General features: G+C 38.2%; 1 protein-coding gene across 1 annotated transcript in view; it reads right to left on the bottom strand.

The window, feature by feature from the left end:
- The window catches only part of LOC124164419 (kelch-like protein diablo), a 250,312-nt gene extending 228,406 nt beyond the window's left edge, over nt 1-21,906 (bottom strand). Inside the window, exon 1 of the mRNA XM_046541744.1 lies at nt 21,683-21,906. Coding sequence (XP_046397700.1) covers nt 21,683-21,906 — 224 coding nt within the window. The remainder of the gene's footprint in view (nt 1-21,682) is intronic.
- Between the last annotated feature and the right edge of the window lie 242 nt (nt 21,907-22,148).

The following is a 22,148-nucleotide window of genomic DNA, read 5'->3' as shown; positions in this document are numbered from 1 at the left end:
GATGAAAAACAGTCAATAATGCTACAGGATTATTATTGCTGCCATTTACGTAACTTAAATTGGAGGGGTGAAATTCACATCGTACAAGGCTCGTTCAAATAGCATCAAAGATAGGCCCTCAAATGATCAATTTGCTTAAAAAACTATTTGATATAAAGCGAGTAAAATCCGTTTGAGAAGATAGTAATTTGATAATGGAGTTTTGAGTGAAATAAGGAAAATTAGTTTTTATCAAAACATATTATCCCTCTGATAAAAGTCCTTTTTCATCCCCAAATACGGTTTTCGCGAATTAATCTACAGTTTTGAAAGCACTCAATTAACTCTAGCCTTCTTTACGCATAGGTGACGGTAATTTGAGGGTGAATTCAATACAAAAACTCTCAAAATACTCACAGGCGTCAGGGAGTGCAAAATTTAAAACCTTACCAATATTCCTGCCGTTGGGACTATGATTCATTCGTATGAAAATGTTATTTTCACGCCGCTGAATCGCCTCACAAAAAATATTCGATACCAACCCAAATACCTGCACTGAAAGTGGACGAAAACAAAAAAAATCGCCAACCCGCTCCCCACGGTGGGGTGAGAGTTAAAAATTTCCGCCGATGATCGTCGCAGCATCCTGCATAAAACAAGTCCCGAATGCAGGGACAATCATCACCCGGCTTGACCGGGCACACATACGCAGGTGCACCGCTTATTCCATTCATCGGGGAATGCTTCGTGTGGGAGAGAGAGAGGGTATGGATGTTAAGGGTATACTACCGTGGAGAAGGACCGTTTTTCGGCGGAACCACGCGACGGATCGGCAAAAGCTGCGACAGTTTGATCCTATTTTGTTTCTCGCATCAATTATTACCACGGGGAGGCGCCCTTTCATTCGAGAAAACCCAGCGCACGGTCGGGGGATGTTAACGGGGAGGATTGGGGAGGGTGGTATGCGTCTACCATTGCCGTGATACGACGGGGTGGGGGTAAAAATAAAACAGCTGTGACAACATGTGCAGTTCAATCCATCGGAACGGGGACTAACCGGCCGGCCGGCACAGTGTGCGCAGACGAACGGGGTTCGCTCACTTGTGAAGTATTGGCTGGAACACATGGCCGGGTGACAATGGGACGCGGGGATGATTATTGAAAGAAGCTGAGCTTGCTGCACTGCAGTTCGTCGTCGTAGTCATATGACTCCCAACTGGTTGTCCATGACTGCAGGGCCGTGAGGAAACATTCGGAAAAAAGTTATATAAAAATATTGCCTCTCCCCAATTGTGATGTGTTTGCGCGGAATGGGATAAACTCGATGAGGATATTTCGAGGAACAATGTGGTCCCGAAAGTCGATAACTTGAAAGTTAGCGAGTGATTTCTTCTCTCAAATGGACACGCACTGACCACTGATTCGAAAAATGGTAGTGAAACTGTTCATTTATTCACCGATTCGGTCTTCCGTCTAGAATGATTTTGAATGGCAGGGAAAAATTATTAGAATCACATCAAACTTGAAACACGCGAATTCATATGATGAAAGTACACGCAATTTCAATGGATCTTTTCATTACACTCACGCAAGAATTCCCGGAACTATAAAGGTATGAGTTATTCGTGAGTTACAATGGTATTTCAAGAGTTTAGAAATTCATTTTTTAGAAATCGACGCTATCTTGCGCTATATGATGTAAAAAGGGTTCAAACATGGGTTAATGCTAGCGGAAAGAGTCTTTTCAATCAATGATGGTATCTGCTCTGGCATCAATTAGAGAGGAAATGAAGCGCTTGCAAGAGAACCTACCCCAAACAACATTCATTATTAATATAATATAAATTATCAAAAATAGCTATTAATAACTGTTACTCAAATGTAAAATCACATTTGTGAGAAAAAATTGAAAAAAAGAAGCTTTCGTTAAAACCGGCAATGTGAGAAAGATACAAAAGCAATAAATGTACACCAGCAATAGCAGTAACCAGAACAACTGTTATTCCTTACATTATCACTAAATTTTTGAAGCAGTATAAATTATTTAAATATTTCAATTACATTGAGAAAAATTATTCTATATTTACAACCCTTGTGTTGACTTTTGCATGCACCACGGAATGAAGAAGTAATTAGTATAACTGTTAGCCGCTTGTAGCATTAGCCGGGTACTTGTTATTAAACGCGATACAGGAATTTTGGAGAATCTCCTTTGGAGAATAACATTCATGTTTGCCATTCCGTAAAACGCTAAATAAAAGTTCCATTGAAGCAAATAAAAATTGGTGAGACAGAAATAATTGCCCTCTGAACATCAAAAATGGAAGTAAACGTCCATTTTCGAATTGGAATCTGAATATTTTTTGATATCAGATACGAAATTCAAAGCATTCATAATTGAAATTTTTATCGAGTCATTCCATATCATTTCATAATTACCGACCGTTAAATTGAGATTTGGCTCAGACTATGGCATTAAGCTGCCGTAATCATCACTAAACCTTGCAGTAACGGGTTGAATACTGTTTGGCCCATCATACCCATTTTCATTACAAATAAATAAACCGACACTGACCGAAAAATAAATTCGGTCTTTGCAATACTTTTATCCTGAGTGAAGATTTTCTAGAATTCGAAAACTAGTTCTTTAATTTAATGACGGTCACCAGAATTTTTTATGGTGATTTCTCAAAGAAATGATGGCATAAAATGTTTGTTGAGGCAATAATGCAATAAATTAGAACAGGTAGCAGATATGTTTTGCCAATGTAAACCGGCCACTGGCCTAAAAAGAAAAGAGCTGGGAATCGTCTTCAATGGCTACTGAACTAAAAATTGCAATATGTTTACTACATTACTATAAGTTATTTTTGTGTAGGATAAAAATACTATGATGAAATCGTCGAGGCGATAGGGATATAGATAAGAAAACAGTAAGAAAAAGACCAAATTATAATGAAGTAGTTTTTATCAAAAAATAAATATTTGACCTCCTGAATAAATATCCTCCTCGTTAACCACCAATACAAAAAATACAAAAAAATCCGTTTTCTCATTAGCATTTGAAATTTTTTGGACCAAATTATGTGATTTCCGTGCAAAATTATTTAATTGCACTTCTCACTGAGCCTGTTCACTCCACGATGTTCCTAGGTGTTGAAATGAGCATTTTCTTACACCGCACCTACCAGCTGTGGTAATCATCACTAATCATACAATAGCGGATTAAGAATACAGTTTCGACCACCTCAAATTCATTTTTCACACACATGACCAACCCTCGATGAGCTTATGAATGTATGTATAGCCACACACACGCAATGAGGTGTTCCTAATTAACCGAGTTATAATTTTGAAAACGTCTTCTTTCATTGAATGGCGGTTACTGGAATTATGTATGAGGACTTCTCAAGAGAATGATCGAATAAACAATGTGTTAGAGCAATAATGCGACAGCAAATAAAACAAATAGGATATAATTTTTAGCAGTGTAAACTACGACAGTATCCTAAAAAGGAAAAAGCTGAGAATAATTTATAAAAGCTACAGAACTAAAAATGCTATATGCTTACTGCATTGCAACGTTTATATTGGATGAAAATGACCGTCGAGGTGTTAGGGGGAGACAAAATTTAAAAAACAGTTATTACAAGATAAAGTTAAACTGAGGTTAATTCTCTAAAAAAATAAATATAATTAATAGACAAAAAATTTCCACCTGCATTAAAATAGAAGTAATATTGCGTTTTAACGTTTTTGTCGTTTACTTATATTTAACAGTTTTTCGACCAGTGATAAAACTTTTAATCGCGCTTCCCATTAAGCCTGAATACTCCAGTATCTTAACAGGCGTTGAAATGAACATTTAGGACAGTCACCAGCTGTGGTAATCATCACTAAATCATATAATATCGGATTAAATACAGTTCCGACCATTCAAATTCATTTTTCACACGCATGACCAACCCTCGATGAGCTTATGAATGTATGTATAGCCACACACACAATGAGGTGCTCCTAATTAACCGAGGGTGGGTTCTGGGGAACCAGGCGACAGATTGCTCTGGACGAGGGTGTAAGGGTGAAGGGGGACAGTTCTCATCCCAACCCATCATGTGCGATCAGCCGGACGCCATTATTACGGGATTCATTCAATTACGCCCTAATGAGCCATAAATCGAAGTCCGGCGCCGCAGTCGACCACTTTTCTGTCTCTCCCACCCCAAAACCCTGACGGGAGGAAACCCCTTCATAAAAGAATAAAAATTTAAAAAGAGAAATAAAATTGTAGAAGATATTCCCAGAGCGTAATCGGAAATTAACCCTTTGCGGGGTATAGAGAAGTATTGCGAGGGAAAATTAAAGGAAAAATTATAATGATTGGTTGAGAAATGGGAAGGATAGAATATTCGGCGAATGTATTTACCGCTGGATTATACGAATAAAATAGCCGTGACTTTAATGCCTTCACCAACTACTACGTCACGAAAAGAGAGAGAATTTTCCTTTTTTTCGTCACGTCATGAAAAAAGAGAAATTTTTCCTTTTTTATATAATTTAAATTAGTAGAGAATGGCTGAATGAGAATGTTCTCTTCATGATAACTTATCTTAACCTGCCAAATTCTTAACTCCCCAAAACCCTAAAGGAATACCCCTTTATAAAAGAACTAAAATTTGAAAAAGAAATAAAATCGTAGAAGATACTCCCGGAGAGCAATCGGAAATAACAACTCTGCGGGGTTTAGAGAAGTATTGTGAGGGGAAAATGCAGGAAAGATTAATAACTGTCTGGGGAATGGGAATGTGAGAATGTTCGGCGAATGTAGTTTCCGCTGGGTAATAGAAAAAACAAGGCGGAACTTTAATGACGTCACCAACTCACGAGAACAGGGCCGGGAGTTTTTCGTTTTTTTATACTTTAAAATTAGCAGAAAATGGCTGAATGAGGGTGTCCTCTTCGCCGTAACTTATCTTACCCTCCCAATTGCCAAGTTCGTAACTGTACCACTCCTTTGACCATTTTAATGCAAATACACATAAAATCATAGTGAATTCATTATGACTTAAGCGCAATCGGTTTCAACGCCTCTGCGTCATTTTTAGTCTGTCCTGATGGAAACAGTCGTAGAAGGACGTGTGGAATGGAAACAGATAAGGGACGACCCCGTATGAGTTACATAGGTCCGGTTTTTAAGGATGAACTAGAAAAGATAAACGTCACTATGAAAAAGCCAGCGGATAGGAGAGAGGGAAGGAGAGCTGCGTTAAGCCAATATTAGGATTGTTGACTTATAATGATGATACTTTTTGCTTAGTCTCCAGAATCTACTGGAATCGGTTTTTTTAACTTACAAGATATCCACATAATGCTGTATATTTTTGTAAAATTTTGTCTGAAGAACGGAGAGAATTTTTCGGAAACCGCGGAACGCGTGGAAACGAGTTTCTAATCTAAGGAACTATAAGGAAAACTGTCTCATGGATGGATGGATTATGAAGGATATAAAGGAGAAGAAATACTTCACTATGAAAAGGATAGCTGATAGGAGAGCGAACGGAAGAGCTGGGTCAATACATTTTTAGATTGTTGACTTTGATGGTGATCAGTTACATCAATGCCGGCAAATATATTTTGGGCATAGTGTTGAATACAACCCACCATGTACATTTACTAGGTAAGCTTGGACGTTGACAGCAGCACATAAGTCGAGAGTGGAAGCATTCTAAATGTGGTACAACCGAAGAATGATGAAGAAAAAATGTATCAACAGAGTGAGTAATGAGGAGGTTCTAAGAAGAATGGAAGAAAAGATAACCCTTCTAAAACCCTAAGGAGAAAATTTGAAAACTTAGTTGGCCACATTACGACGCATGGTGGCCTGATAAAAACAACCGTCGAAGGACAGTTAGAAGGAAAGAAGGGCAAGGTTCGTCCCAGAATGAATGACATACAACAGGTTGTAAAGGACGTAAAAGTGAAAAAATACTTCGCTGTAAAAAGGCTAGCTGAAAGGAGAGAGAAATGGAGAGCTGCGTCAAACCAATCTTAGCATTGTTGACCCATGGCAATGATTACACATGCCAACGATGAAAAAACTTTTTTACCGAAAATACCTTATTCTTATGTTTTTTAAGTTGCTGAATTCAAATGTGATGCTTAAAAAGTTGTATCACCCACCATTTATTCACAATTTACAGTTACATTAATGAAATCAAGCAATATATATAGAATTTAACAGTTTTTTTTTACAGTTAAAATAAAATTGAAAATGTAGATCTAATGAACGAAGATAATGGGGGATTATTGTTGGTACTTCAGTTGGAAGTTCAGCAAGCGATTCATCGCAGAAAAAGCTACAAAAGAACCTTCAAGGAAAAAAAGAGGAAAAAAATGTAGACCTATTACAGTTGACAAGTAAACTCTGTATTATCGCGCAACATTACTATTGTAAGTAATTAAACAGTAAATACAAACAATTTTATGATGTAACACAGTGTTTCATTGATTTCCTAACATACCGTATAGGGGTATTAGACTAAAATTAGAAATTATTTTTTAAATATCGAAATACATATTGCTTGGAAACTATGGGTGATACAAAAAAACTAAGGCCAGGTTTGGATTCGGCACATAAAAATCTATAAAGATCAGCTATTAAAATAAAAAAAGTTTTCAAACAAATGTTTTTTGTTGGCCTGTGTTATGAAAGTACTGCACCCCAATTCAATAGAATAAAGAGAACGGGGCTTTGGTTCTCAATTTGAATAGTTGCTTAATTAAATGGAGCTCACTTAAAATTAGATTCACATGCGGTGTCTTAGCATTCCTCGTCAAACTCTCGTGGAGACAGCTTGCGAGGCACAACATGTACGTCGCTGGAGTTAGAGAGAGGAGGCGATCTTTAGTGCACCGAGGTTGTTAATTCATCACTGATATCTCCCCAAAAACAAGCCTCAGGGTGGAAAAGAAAGGGGTTTGCGTGAGAAAGAGAGATTACAACAGGAAACCCTTTTGTCACCGCCAGGCATTCCCTTTTACCAAGCCTATCTCCCCCTTTCCCTTTGCACCAGAACCCTCACCTATCGCACAGGACTACCCAGGCTGAACCCTTTTTTTTTTTAACTCCCACCCCAGCAAATTACGCTCTCACCGATCATAACGATCAACACTACAAACTCTACGAATTTAAAAGAAAAAACAAAAAAAAACTCATCAAGTTTTTTTTTTCTTCATCCGCGTCGGAGCAATTAGAAAGGGCGGAGAGAGAGGGAAGGGAAAGGACACAGAAGGCGAAGAAAATAAAATAGAAAGACGAATAAAGATAGGGAGAGAAAGGGAGAAAGGGAGCTCTTGAAACTAAAAAATGAAAAAAACAATCTTTTTTGCTTGTTTAAAAAAATAATAATATCGACCTTTTTTCCTCCTACAAAAGGCTTGTGAGGCCAATACGAGAGATATTCCACCGTCCGTATAAAAAGTCGAGCCGGCCCTGGCGCCGTGACCAATAAGGGGTGCACTAGCGCCGCTCTCAACTGAGGGTACATATATATCGAGGTGGCCCATCCCCCTGCGTCCACATCGCATTTGACACTCGTCGGGCTATCATCACCCATGGGTGGCCATTGGATCGGGGTATGGGTGGTGGAAATTGTGAAAAAAATTATGGTAGAAATAAGTAGTAAGGGCGAAGTGAAAAGAGATCGGACTAGAAGGTAATAGGGGAGAGAATAATTATAATAATTGGTCTTTAATGACCGAGATTGGGACTAGAAAGTCCCATCTTCCATTTAACCCCTGGCCATACAAAATATAATTTCAAAGCAATACATTCTTCATTGAGGCTTTCGTGGTCCATGGTTGATTAATATTAAAATACTAAACTTTTCCCGGTGTATCTTTCGAGCTTACCGCGTAGTTACGCGGTAACAATAGGAGGTAAGAGGAAGTCATTGTTAAGTTACTCCTGAAATTATGTGAAGTAAGATTTTAACATATAAGACTGAGAATTATGCTTTTAAAAACAACATAAAAAGAATAGTGAACGATGTTACACGTACCAAGCCTAAAAAGATATGAACAAACTTGGGAAAAACCTAAGGATATTGACTTTCATCCTTATTGGAATAAACCCACTGCAGGAAAATGCCCACACAAGAAGGGGGCGGGAAAAACCTGCTAAAACTTACTGAGAAAGAGCTAATGTAAACATGGATAACACAGATACAATAATACCTTACCGAGTATAATATATAGTAATATCCCCAGTAGGAAGACGAAACGCAGAACTCGTACCTAGATGTCTGCTAAGGAATCTTTTTTTAGTAATTTCCGCTAAAGGGAAATACTTTCTCAATACTGAAATTAAATTTTCGAAACTTTGTTTTTAATATGAAGATGAAATAAATAAAAAATCCCATTTCATTCGTTAATACTCGATGTATTGTCGGTCCAAATTAATTTCTCAGATGATAGTTTCGAAGAGCTCGTTACACGATACATAACAAGTAAAATTTATAAAATGTTAATGCATGAATGCGATAAATAACGCAATAATATCCTGAGTGATCACCCAAATTGTGCAAATTCATTAACAGAAAATAGAACCAGATCTAAGTTGGTTCATGAACTCGTATATTTTCCGTTTCAGTGCACCAAAATCGTAAATGCATTCACACCTTAACTCGTATGGGCTAATTCATCATGTAACCAGGTCTTAAACACTGAAATTAAAGCACATGGCTATAAGCATATCCACATGACGATGGATATCGGTATGCTTTGAGAACATAACAGATGTAGAGAGACAGTCATTTTTATGAAAATCCCGTGACTAAAATGGAGAAACAGAAAGGGAAGGACACACCAGAAGAAGCCCAGGTGTGTGAAGGAATTTTTATTCTAGGTTCTTGTAACCTATTGTTATATTTGCAAAAAAACGCTATTTATGAACTGAATACGAGTTCAAAAATGTACGATATTAGCGCACAAAAGAATCTCAAAAACTAGTAGAATTCAATAAGCTTGTAGAAGGTAACCATTTTCCTGAGTGTCCATTTGTAGAGCAAATTTCATATTCTTTCATATTCTCAAAGAAACACTAGCTCTCATTGCACATGCAAAACTTTTTATTCAATGGAATGTATTTGACACATATGTCAACACTAATTGCGTTTGATTGACCTAGATCTTTTGGAGTTAATATCAGGGATCGTAGATCTTTTAAAACAAACAAGACAAGTGTAATATAAGGAAAGAAGACCATGAAGTTAATTGATTTCACTATAGGGATAAACAAAAAAAAAGACTCAAAATATCAGGAAGAAAAAAGTGTTTACACAGGCAACATTTCCCTAATGCAGAAGTGTTGAAGTAAGTAACAATTAGAAAGTAAAGAAAGACAAGTTAAGAACCTGATTCATGATGCAGCGTTGTATGATGCGGTAGCGTGGACCTAAAGCAAAAAGGTTTAAAATAGTACCGAGGTTTTCGAAATGAGGAATTAATGGAGAAGGTAAAATAAGCAAAAGGGGAAGAAATGAGTGCGTGGTAAAATCTTTTCGGGTTCTCTAACACGTTCGGAAGCGTGAGATGAACTTATTGCTTTAGCTCATCGTCATCAAATCACCCTTGACGAGAGAATGTCTGACATAGGAGGAAAATAAGTTGCTTAAGGGTATAAGGGTAATAAAATGAGAAAGTAGATAAACATGAAGATACCAAGTGACTAGAAGATGCTAAGAATTGTGATGGACGAGAGGCTTGCGGGGAATGCGGGAAAGAGATATAAGTCAGCGACAGAATGAAGAGAAATGCATATCATGCATACCAAAAATGATAACTATCATAGAATCAGAGGATAGAGATGAGTCGGTATGAGCAACATTTTTTAAAGTTACCTTTAAAATTAACTTAGGGTATATTTGCCCTCCAACAATATTAAATATAGTTTGAGTATTACCTAATAAAGTCGAAGCATGCCGAGTGTGATAAAATGTTTCTCGTTTATTTTTCTTTTTACTTAATGTAGTCCAAAAACAGCACGAGGACAATTAAAAATGGACTCAAAATAACTAAGAAAACAATCCACAAATAGTAAGCAAAACGTACACTATAATTAACAAAGTAATATTCAACATTAATATCAAATAAAAAAATAAAGAAATCGTAGTATTGATAGGGTGTTGCGAGGAGTAAAGGGAAAATTACGAAGTTTGGTGATAACGATCATTAAACTTCCAAATTTTTTAAAAGATGCGAGAAGGAAGCCAAGTTAGGAGAGTGTATATATGAAAGCATGGACTAGCAAAGCTCCGAAGAGAACGGGCAGAGATAGCGGCAGCAAAGAAGGAAATAGGACCCTTTGCGGTACCCTGTGGTACGCCAGCGCACAACGCACAAAAGGACGCGAGGCGGCTGCGGCACGGCTGTGAATCCGGAAATGAGGGGACGGGTTTCGAACAGAACTGGGGATGTCGGCTTCGGTAGGGAGGGGGAAACGTTATAAACATTTTTTTCCGCTCTTGGGAAGAGAGGGTATATAGAAGCCACGTGATTGGAACGTGGAGTGGGAGGCGGGAAGTTGGGGTGAGGGAGGAAAAGAGGGAATTAAACCTCAGGGGCCATCGGCGTAATCTGTTGGTGACAAGGTTGATGCATATGCAATGGGAGGAGAGGTGGGGGGTGAGGGGGTGGGACGAGTAAAGGGTTTAAGGGGTAGGGGTTGGAGGAAATCTGGTCGCGGAGGAGGGGGAGGGGACGCACGAAAATTTCTCGGAGCGTGGGATTGAAGCGTGGGAGATGGGGACATGAATTAGGTGCGAATTGGTTGATAAGGTATTGGGAATAAATGAGTTTTTTTGTTTGGGGAGAGGCGACACGAATATCAGGGAAGATTGGTGGGGAAGATAGACGATGCTTCTCCACACATGTATACAGAGGATGCGGCTCATCTTCCTAAAATCAATAACACCACGGTTACAAGGATGGAGCGAAGAACTCTTTCTCAGACTGTTTGTTGAAGCTTTTGCGGTTCGTGGTTGATAAAATAAACTTTTGTGGGCGGCGAAACGCCGGGAGAGAACCAGTGCTACGTGTTAAGACACGAAAAAGATTACTTAATTTATCAGACGTTAATTATGCTTACAAGGAGAACATGACATAATGGAGGAAGAATAGATACGAAGAAAAAATTATGAATTGCAGTTAGCGTCCAACAAGTATAAATCGCAAGAGAAATCAAGTAGTAGCACAAATGGGCTACCACCCCAATCAAAGCTGCAAATTTCGCGTGTTCGCAATATCACTTTGCCGAAAGACGGGAAAGAAAACCTTATATCGAATGAGGCTTCCATCTGCTGCCAATCACAAAAGAGCTCCCATTTTTAATTCGAGACTCATGAGATTAGAAAAGCACCTGCATAGGTATAGAAGCATTCCTGATAATCTCTCATAACTTCATATTCTCCTAAATACATAGCTGATTAGAAAGGCAAGAATTATAAGAGGCTAAAAATCGAAAGATAAAAAATCAAACTTAGTCGTATTCCACACAGTATTTATTAAAAACTCAACCAAGAGGTGAAATCAACAAATATATCCCTAATAAAAAAGCCTCACCTCTTGAAAATGGCCAATCAAATGTCGAAACCGGTTGAATTCTTTTAAAAATAAATACTGTGTGGAATACAAAATAATTTACTTTTTAATCTATCACGTCAAGTTTCCACAATATGAACTCGCAATCCCTTGATTAAAAAATCGGAAGTTTAGCTATGTAATACAGTGAATACCCTGAGCTCTTATTAGAAGCAAATTATACGAGAGTGCTTCAGCTTCCCAATCAACAAAAGTTACTTCCATACGGCGTATCATCCACTGCGTAAATTGAATGCTCATGATTTTCTCCAGCAATTAACTTGATGGATGATCGATTTAGAGCGATTGAAAATTACTTGAAAACTAATGTTATGCATCTCACGCATAAATATCCTTCCGCGGTTCAGTTTTTTAGGATACTTGGGGTTGATACTAGAAAAATAATTAATATTATAAAAGATTTGAAAACAAAGAATACGATTTCATGGATCAGAATAAGATTTCTAAAATCTCTAGATCTAAACAAATCGACCAATAAAAAGACAAATAAACAGAGGATGAAAGCTAAAATGAGTGGCAATCTTGAGACAGAATAATGTTCCACAAACTCAATGTGACTTATACCACTTCAAAGTTTCCAATCACAAGAAAAGAACAGTCGACTACCCATTCAGATGGAGCTAGCAATATTCTATATTTGGAGCTTGTTGAGGTTACAAAGAAAGAGAAAAGAATGAAGAGGTGATTCTACGTAAATCCATTAAAATTAACAAAAGGAAATAAATAAAAATATTGCTCAGTTAAGTTATGTAAAAAGAATAAATACTCAAGTAGTAGATTATTGAATCATGTAAACCTGCAGAATCTGATGACAAAAGCTGTCACGCAGGCGACCATATTTCACATAGTTAATAGAAGGGGAAGCAACCCGAGCAACTAAAATTTGACAAACTCACCCCAAGTTACAAGGTGGCATTATTCAAAATATCAAGTTGTTCAGATGCGAGCTTAAAATCCATAATGAAAAAAACAATTCACGATTAAATTAAGACCGATTTCATTTACAAATTCTACGGCTCAAAACGAGTTATTTGGGCTACGCGATAGGGGACTTCCTAAACGACTGAAACTAATGTGGAAATTGAGAAACGGAGACAGTCTATGCAAGAACCAGACTAGGACATGCACGGGTGAGCTCTCACTGAGGCAGAACGTCGTTAAATATCTTTAAAGAGATACCGTTCGAGTAATTACCACCATGCAAAGAAATAAGTGAATGCATTTCTATGGGGCGGGTCGATTTTTCTCAACAACTTTATCCAACGGAGCTCAGATGAGATAAAGCGAAGTGGAAATGTTTGCAATGAAAAAGTAAGCAAACACCCGAAACCGTAAATTTGTTATGAGACGAATCGATATGCTAGAGGATTGTTGCTATGCCCCAGCTCTCCAGGGTTTAAAGATAGATATCACTAAAATGACGGACAGTACAGAACCAAGGGTATAAAGACGTTCTGCTCGCAAAACTTCAGGATCAAAATTGAAAATATACGGGAAAAATAGATTCTATTAATGGCCATTTACATAAATCGCCAAGCGCATTTAAACATATACAATAATTATTGCGATTACTAATTACCCTCCGATTAAGGTAGGTTTCCGTTGAGTTTTATATGACCCTTCTGTACCCCCTCCTAAATTGGAATTGCCCCTTTAATGCACAATGAGATTTACTCCATTTCACTCTCTATTTAAATCTCACTTTGCTGCATCTTTCAAAAGGCTTATCCATCGTTCTTCCCTATAATACGGGTTTTAGAATCCTTTTCCCGCACATTCCTTTATTCAAATCTCCTATATTCCCCTAAATTAATGTGGAAGTCTCCCTCCTTCATGAAGCATTATCACAGAGACAATAATATTCTATGCTCCATAAATTTTCATCAGTCTCACCCATGTTTCGACACTGTACTCTGTGTCATTCTCAAAGGTCACAGAGTACAGTGTCGTAAACTGGGTCGCACTAACATACAGTATTAGTGTCCCTGTGATTATGTTACATGTAACACAGTTCCACCAAAATCGCCATACACCCTTTAGTTGGTTTCCTCTCCTCACCCACCATATCCAGCAGTTCTTCGGCTAATGAAATAAAAGGTAGTTGCACTTTTCCAAAATTATTGAATTAATACTCGTGGAAGAATGAATTTACCCTTTGTTTCAATGCGTCGAACTTCCACTCTATATCACGCCTGAATTGGTTGAACTTCTTCGCTTCTTTTCGTCAGGAAGCGGAATAACTGAACGGAATCCAGGATTCAAAAGCGTATATTCCAAACAAGGAAACGCAAGAGGAGGGAGTTAGCAAATATTTGCCGCGCTAGATGACGGAAAATGATGTCCCTTCCGGCCCTTTATGAAAAAGAGATTTCCGCAAAAAGACGGAAGGAGATGAAAAAAAATAATGCATCTTTTGCTCATATTTCGGGCCACATGACGGGAATTATATGTAAAAATAATAATTTTTGTTACTCCGTGCAACCAATTACAATTCAATAACGAATGTAAATGAATTTTTAGTTAGCCGTGATTGAGAACCTGTTTAAGGCTACCATCAAATAATAATGCATTTAGCTTTCACTAAAAGATACATATAGCTCGTGTAGTGACACCATGACTATCTTTTAACAGTGTAAGTGCGTACCTTAAAGCTACCAGCAAATATTTTATTTATAGCTAATTTACATCATTTTACAACAATATTTTCTCTACACTCTCTTTGGTGAGGGGCCAATAATACGCGTTCCATTTTTTTCACAGATTTTAAAATAAAGGTATAAAACACGTTTTATACATTTGGTCTTACCAACAATAACGTCAAATGTGGTTTTTGTAAGGGTATACTTTTTATGTTGATGAAAAGAAAAAAAATCGGCGAGTTTGGCATCTGAGACGGAGTACACGCGCGCAATACTGAGCGAGTTGCATCAGTTGGACGACCAACTGTCAGCCTTCGAGAGAGTGCGTACCTTTAATCTACTTACCAACAGTTCATTTATAACTAATTTACATCAATTTTTACCATATTATCTGATCCAAACTCTCCTTGGTTAGAAGCCAAGAATATGCATTTTACAATTTTTTTCACAGACTTTGAAACAGTACGTGACTGGGGTAACACATCGTATTCCTTTGGTCTACCTACATACCTCGGCGACGACAGGGTAAAGTCCTCGTCCACCAAACCTAAGGCCGTGGGTACGGGTCCCGCCTGGGTAAGTCACCCTTATCCAGGGCTTGGATATTTGTGCAAGTTTGATTGTTAAATGTTATCATGAACCCCGATATAAAGGCCTAATAGGTAGTGCTATTTTCGGAGGTGTGGAAATGAATAATAAATAAATAGGCAAATTTAGATGGGAGCAAAGGGGAACGTGCCCCCCCAGACGCTTAAAAATAGATATGAAGGAATAGAATGAAGTGCTTGAAGCAATCCAAAGTTTAGATACCAAAAAGTCTATTGGTTCTGACAATATCCCTGCGTATATTGTGAAAGGCTGTAAAGAGATCTTAGCTCAACCTTTATGTCAGCTGTTTAATAACTCTTTAAAAAGTGGAGTATATCCCACAAAATGGAGAACTGCGAAGGTGTGTCCCATTTTTAAAAAGAGAGAACGAAACGACATAAAAAATTATAGGCCTATAAGTATATTGTCTGTTTTATCACTAATATTTTAGGGTATTTTATGTAAGCGTATTAACTTTCTCATAAAAAATGAGATGAGTGATACACAACACGGCTTTATAGCTAATAGGTCAGTAACTACCAACCTAGCTATCTTAACTGATTATGTTATGAATTCCATTGATAGCGGTTCTCAGGTGGATACAGTCTACCTAGACTTTAAAAAACCTTTGATACTGTACAACATAACATATTGCTAAGCAAACTGAAAAGTATTGGCACTACGGGTTCTTTGTTAACTCTTTTGAGTTCATTTCTATACGAAAGAAAACAATGCGTAGTGTATCGAAACGTGGTGTCTGACAAATGCTCTGTTATATCTGGTGTACCCCAAGGCTCGAACCTGGGTCCACTTCTATTTTTGATATTTGTTAATGACTTGCCACAATGTATCCATCATTCAAGATGTCTAATGTTTGCAGATGATGTTAAAATATATAGAAAGGTGAACAATTTACAACATTGTCTACCGATACAGTCAGATTTAAACAGTCTGGTCACCTGGTCTCATGAAAATGGTTTATTTTTTAATGTTGATAATTGTTTTGTTTTATCTTTTTTACGGAGAAAAAATGTAATCAAATACAATTACCATATGGAAGAATCCAAATTGAATAGAACTAATGAATTGAAGGATCTAGGGGTCACCTTTGATAGCAAAACGTATTTCACCACACATATATTGAATATTAGCATAACTGCATGTAAACTGTTGGGCTTTATACACCGTATGTCAAAACATTTTGACTCTGAGATGGTACTTAAGACATTGTATTACTCTCATGTAAGAAGTAAGTTGGAATATGGGTCAGTTATTTGGAATCCCTATTTAAAGAAGTATATTGTAATGCTAGAGCAGGTTCAAAAGAGATTTTTAAGATTTCTATATTTTGTATTATATCATGTGTATCCGCTTTTCGAAAATTATGTTTGTTGTAGTGATTTGTTAAGAGTTTTTGGTCTCCATACCCTGCAAAATAGAAGAACCATAAACGATCTTCTGTTTCTGCATGATGTCATCAATAAGGGCCTATGTTATGAGTTACTGAAGAAATAAAAATAATAGTTCCAAATGTTACTAGCCGGTTTAAAAGAACATTTTACATATCAAAGGTTAAAACAAATTATTGTTCCAATACGCCAATACGAAGGATTAGTGTACTATATAACAAAAAGTTTAACGATCTAGACTTGTATCAATAGAAATACTGCTTTGTAAAAGATGTTAAGAATATGTTTCGCGACTGTGATAGTAATTAGTTAATATTTTTCAGCATTTGTTATCATGATTGTTACTATTTTGTGGCTGTGACCAATTTATTTTCAATTTTTTTGTAGTTATATTCCTGTAATGTTCACCCTATAATTATGTATATGTTGGGCGGACATTAAACATAATAAATAAATAAATAAGGTTTTTAATACGGTTATCATCACGTTAGTTTTGTGTTGTGTATTTCGCAGCCTCAATCATTCAATAACATAATATTAACTTTCATATTAAAAAAGGAGAATATTTTGTACAGTAATTTTTGTGTTCTTTCTAATCTCAAATATGAAAATATTGTTTTACTGTAAGACCCTTGCCCCCCCCCCCCCCCTAGAAAAAATACTAGATCCACCCTTGCCTGCACAAGGGCGTATACAGAATCAAAACTAGAGAGGTGCAAGCCGTGGTTGTTCGAGTTGTAACACAGAACAAGTTAAGGAAACTAAAATATCAAGAAAATTATGATAGCGCTTTATTAGTTTTTAAAAATGATTGCTCAAAAAAATTATTTTAACTACACGTTTCATACAAATATGGCTTTTCTTTGATTTAAATAAAATTGGTTAAAAACTTTCTTTTTGAACTAAATTTGCTTCTAAGGGGGGGCAGCTGTCCCCCCCTGCCCCCGCTGGATGCGCCCATGTGCCTACACACAAAAAACATCTTTTGAACAACGCTAAATATTGTTTTGGTAAGGGTATGCTTTTTTATGTTGATGAGAAGATGAAAAACCGGCGAGTTTGGTATCCGAGATAGTGCACGCGCGCGCATCACTAAGCGAGATGCAACGAGTGAAGAGACGACTGTCAGTCAGCCTTCGAGAGTGCAAGGGGATGTAACTCAAAAGCCCAGTTTTTCGGTCCGTTTCACGGTGAGACGGGCAAGAACAAAAGCATAAACAGAAGCGTTCCCCTCCTCACTGTCGCACTGCACAAGGCTTCCCTCTTTAACCACGCTGCCGAAAACCCTCTTGCAGTATTTCCTCGAAAGAATCCAGCCTCACTCCACCAGTAACCCTCCCTATACGTATACGGAGTCGAACCCCTTCGCCTGAACGATACGCACAGCAGCTTTTTCCTCCCCCGCAAGTTCAATCCTTTCCTACCCATACAACCCCTCAATCCTGTTAGTCAGCAATCCCCTACCAAAACCACCAAATACCCTACCTTAAAAAAACTATACCCTACCATATCTCGTACCCGTACCCTTTGAATCGTATCGCATCCCCCTTGATCCACACACAAGATGAGGAATGATGCGTATGCAAAAAAAACTTGATTTTTTTGCTTTTTATTTTTTGAAGCCGAGGTCGGGAATTTCGTCAGAAGTTTTTCTTTTATTCTACCCCATCCCTTCGTCCAACGGAGAGGACGCGTATGAGCAGTCCTCCAGGATTTTTGTAACTTTTTTTTCTCTAAGCATAAAAGAATGTATACCACGGATATTTCCTCAAAAGATAAACTTAGTGAGGGACTCATGTCGAAGCCGAATCTTGCGTGAAGGAGACTGCGGTACATTGTTTTTGTCGGCACCTTTCAAACGAGAGAAGGGAAATTTGAAGAATGGTACCGCAGCAAAATTCTTCATGGAATATTATTTACTGCCGGTTACCCTCAAAAATAATAATGCGTACATAATGGACTTGATAGTTTGAGATATTTGCTTTTGAGGGAGCTTCAAACAATGGCATGCCTGAAATCGTGATTATTTACACAAAATGAGATTTCGTACATAGTGGCACTGGAAGTAACCGAGACTGAATCCTGACATTGATTAAGCCTGTACTTTACTAATTATATTTAACAGCGTCTGTACTTTAGCCATGATAGGATAAATGACAGACGTGATGTACTAATATGCATGACTGAATGGAACCACGATAGCCATTGATTAAACAATGCCTAAGGAAATAAAGCCGAAGAAAACACGGATGTGAGTAAGTGTGGATCGGAAAGCATTAAAAATTTCTGATAACTGAGAAAATGGGAATTCGAATGTCGATTTCTCTGAAGTATACCCAAGGAAGAGACTGGAGACGATATTTTAAACTGGTTTTGGCTTTCAGGTTTGGTGATGATCGCTCAAGAAGAAAGCTGAAGCAACCCACGACAGTATACAGACTGTCCCATAGGTCGAGTGTCATCTTTGACCTCTAATTTTAATGACTTTGCTTCCAGCAATATTCATGAAAATTGGCATACTTACGGGGAGAGGGCATAATTTTTGTTGAGTGTATGCAAAATTTTACAATTTTGACATTTTGACATCACAATGTGGGTCCAAACTAAAATTTTGAATTTTCCCTATGGAGTTACAATGTTAAAAAAATCGAGGTAGAAAAAAGTCTGAATTTCATAGACCAAGATGCCAATTCTTAAGTTTTCGGACACGATAAAACCGAAGATACCTAACTCTTATATTTACGAAAATTCAACCGTTGATCCAGTAAGGTCACAGTCAAGATCATAGGGGTGGCAAAAGGAACGGCATACCAACAAAGGTCTCGATCCACAGGTTTTAAAAGGTGCCCAAGTCATTGGTATTCTCCAAATACCAGCCTTATCCACTTATTGACCTCCGAAGCTAATACGGAGGCCAAAGGACATAGAGTTAAACGTCGGGCCTTCATGACAACCAACGTGTGGAACCATAGGTTTTAAAGGGCAATTCAGTGTTGCAGTTCATGGATCTTAATTGTTGATTTTTTGACCTCCAAAGTAATAAAATAAATAATTCGATGTAAACATTGGCACGCTTATTTCTGGACGCATGTCTTCGGAAATTTTAACGCCTGAGTTACTAAGGAAATGATATAAAATCCCAGACCAAAAGCAGTAATTTTACGTCACCACCGAAGGTCTCAATGATACGTCGTATATTACATTCTCCCTTTCGTCAAAACTAAAAGCAGGAATTTGACTACGTCTCTACCAAAAAAGTCTACTAGTGTAGCTAAAGACTCTCCGGCAGCTGAGCGTATAATACATAGCTTAAAAGTAGAACTAGCAAAACCACATAACTGTAGAACTAGACATGAAAGAGCATCAGTATTCACTGCGCATGATAACCCTTGGTGACGCTATTATAATTGAGGTTTGGAAAATTATTTTTCTGCACTTGAAGGCCAACCATAAAACGAAATAGTAGGCATGTCGTCATACTATTATGTATCCTATTATGTTACTAGTAACTGCTTCCAAAAGTAAAAAATTTAACTATGCTAATAATAATTGCTACTAACTATAGCTAAATAGAGAAGATGGATACTTCCTTCACAGCGCCTGGAAAAGAGTCATCAAAGAGAGAGCATTTCAGAGAGAAGCGCCTAGTCAGACAGCCAATCACAGAGCAGCTACCATCCAGCCTACGGTATATAAGCGAGGCAGAAACCAACAGCCGACACCTTCGACCTGAAGACGCTGGCAGGATGGCCAGCGAAACTGTTGTCTACAAACAAGCTGACGCGGAAGAAAACCCCGAAGAAATGCAGAGATCAAACCATCGCCGCGGTAACCTACGTTCTAACATAAATGTCATGTTCATGGCTGGGTGACGTCACTGGGCATTACCGCTGTCCACGACGAAGGAAAACCCTCTTTAAGTTAAAATACTTTATTGCACAAAAATATTACACAGCACAATGTAATTTCTTTATAAAACTTCATGTTGAAATGGCACGTCTTCTAGCTACAATTTAATGCAAGAGGCAACAGCGTCAGGTTTAAAGCGATATATAATAATGGCTGCAACCTAGCAGCAAAGAAACAGAAAGTCCAAAGAATTTTTACGTAATCTCATGAACAACGCATCCGGGTTCAAAAACTTTTCTCTCCGAATCACCGTGTCCACTCCCGCTTGAGAGGCGGCGAGGCACGTACGATGGAATAAATTCCGGAGTCGGGCCAATAGTAGTGACGCCCACATAATGATCCTAATTTAATTGTATCACAGCTCTAGCCACCTAAAATTATGGGTTTCCTTCCCGTGGGACTGGTCTCACGGTCTGAGGTGAATGAAGCATGGCTACGTTCACCCTTGAAATATCTTGAAAAATGACATTCAACTTGAAAACCTTCTTCTTGAGGATGGTACGTATCATTTCCACTCCATGGAAATGGTTAGTGGTGGGATAGTTAATGAAAGCCACAGTGAATTTTCAAGGATATCGAAGGAAAGGAAATTTTTCTTTGTCCAATCCTTTGGTTGACGGAAACTGATCTAAACTGCATCTGAAGGGCATTTTTGTTGGATAACTAAAACTTCTGCGAGGGTTTTATTCCTGTTTACTAGAGAGGAATATTATAAATATGCAAGTACTAACAAGTTGAAAAAGTGTCTCTCAATGTTTCCCCTACCTTTAATAGTAGTTGCATGAAGCGTTAGTTCAACTAAAGAACGCGTCTTCAGTTTTTTATACAGGCAAGTTGTTTCATATAAATATTACTGCATCTCTGAATATTCTTATGACAGATAACATGACCGTTTAATCGAATCGAGTAAGTTTAATACAACTTAGGGTTTTATCTGGTTGAATAGCTTCTCATAAAAGTATACATTTTATCATGCTCCCAAAATTTAAAAAATGTAATCACCTAAGCTAAAAATTGTACAAATGTATTATCGAAATATTGACAAGCTATGCTCCACAATAAAAAACATGTAGTACCTTGAGGAAGAAGCGGAAGTTTAGTTTTAAGGGCACATTTTGACACTGATGTGAATGCTTTCTTATATCCAATGCGCCAGATATGCATTGGTCAGAAAGAGACAAGAAACCAATTCGAGGCTGTTGCATGGAACAAACAAGGAAAGAGCATAATATTCTGAAAAGAGGGTGTAGTGTTTTTTAAAAAATCAGCGCTGGGTTGCCGAAAATTTTTCTAACAGTAGTTTCTATAGAAAAATCATATCATGGCAAGCAACCACCAAATATCCTGATATCAACGTATGAATAAGTAGAGCTAGTTGGCCTCCCAGCAGAGTAATATGCCCGCCAATATCTGACCAATGGACAAATGGTAAACATTCCGGTGTAGTAGGTATATCTTGTTTTATTTTCATTTTTGAATGGATCAACTGCTTGCACTCACCTTGCCATGAGGACGATGCGGTGTGCGTAGACGGGAACCTCCTCTCTTCCCAGCAGGAACACCACATCGGCCGAGTCCTTGTCCTCGGAGAGCTTCTGCAGGTCCTCGAGCAGCTGGGGCACCCCAGAGAGGCTCTGCTGCGTGGCCTTGCCCGCGTCCCCGCCCCCGCCGCCCCTCTCCGCCCCCACGGCCACCGAGGAGGCCGTGGCCACGCGCGCGCTCATCCTGCACACGCCCCCGCCCCCCAGCCCCTTGCCACCGCCGCCCCCCTTGGCCCGCGCCCGCCTGCTCGAATCGTCCACCTTGGACGATGTGGACCTCTTCCGGAGCCTGTGGAAATGGAAAATGGACAAGTCAATGTAAATACTCTATTAACCCTTGACCAGTGACGTGAAATATTAGTTACACTACCAGTCTGGGAGACCGCAATAAATCAAATATTCATAAAATGTTGCGACGGCATTTT

This window comes from Ischnura elegans, chromosome 8 (assembly GCF_921293095.1).
Source record: "Ischnura elegans chromosome 8, ioIscEleg1.1, whole genome shotgun sequence".
Lineage (NCBI taxonomy): Eukaryota > Metazoa > Arthropoda > Insecta > Odonata > Coenagrionidae > Ischnura > Ischnura elegans.
The sequence above is the reverse complement of the archived record's forward strand: the minus strand, read 5'-3'. Positions and strand labels throughout refer to the sequence as shown.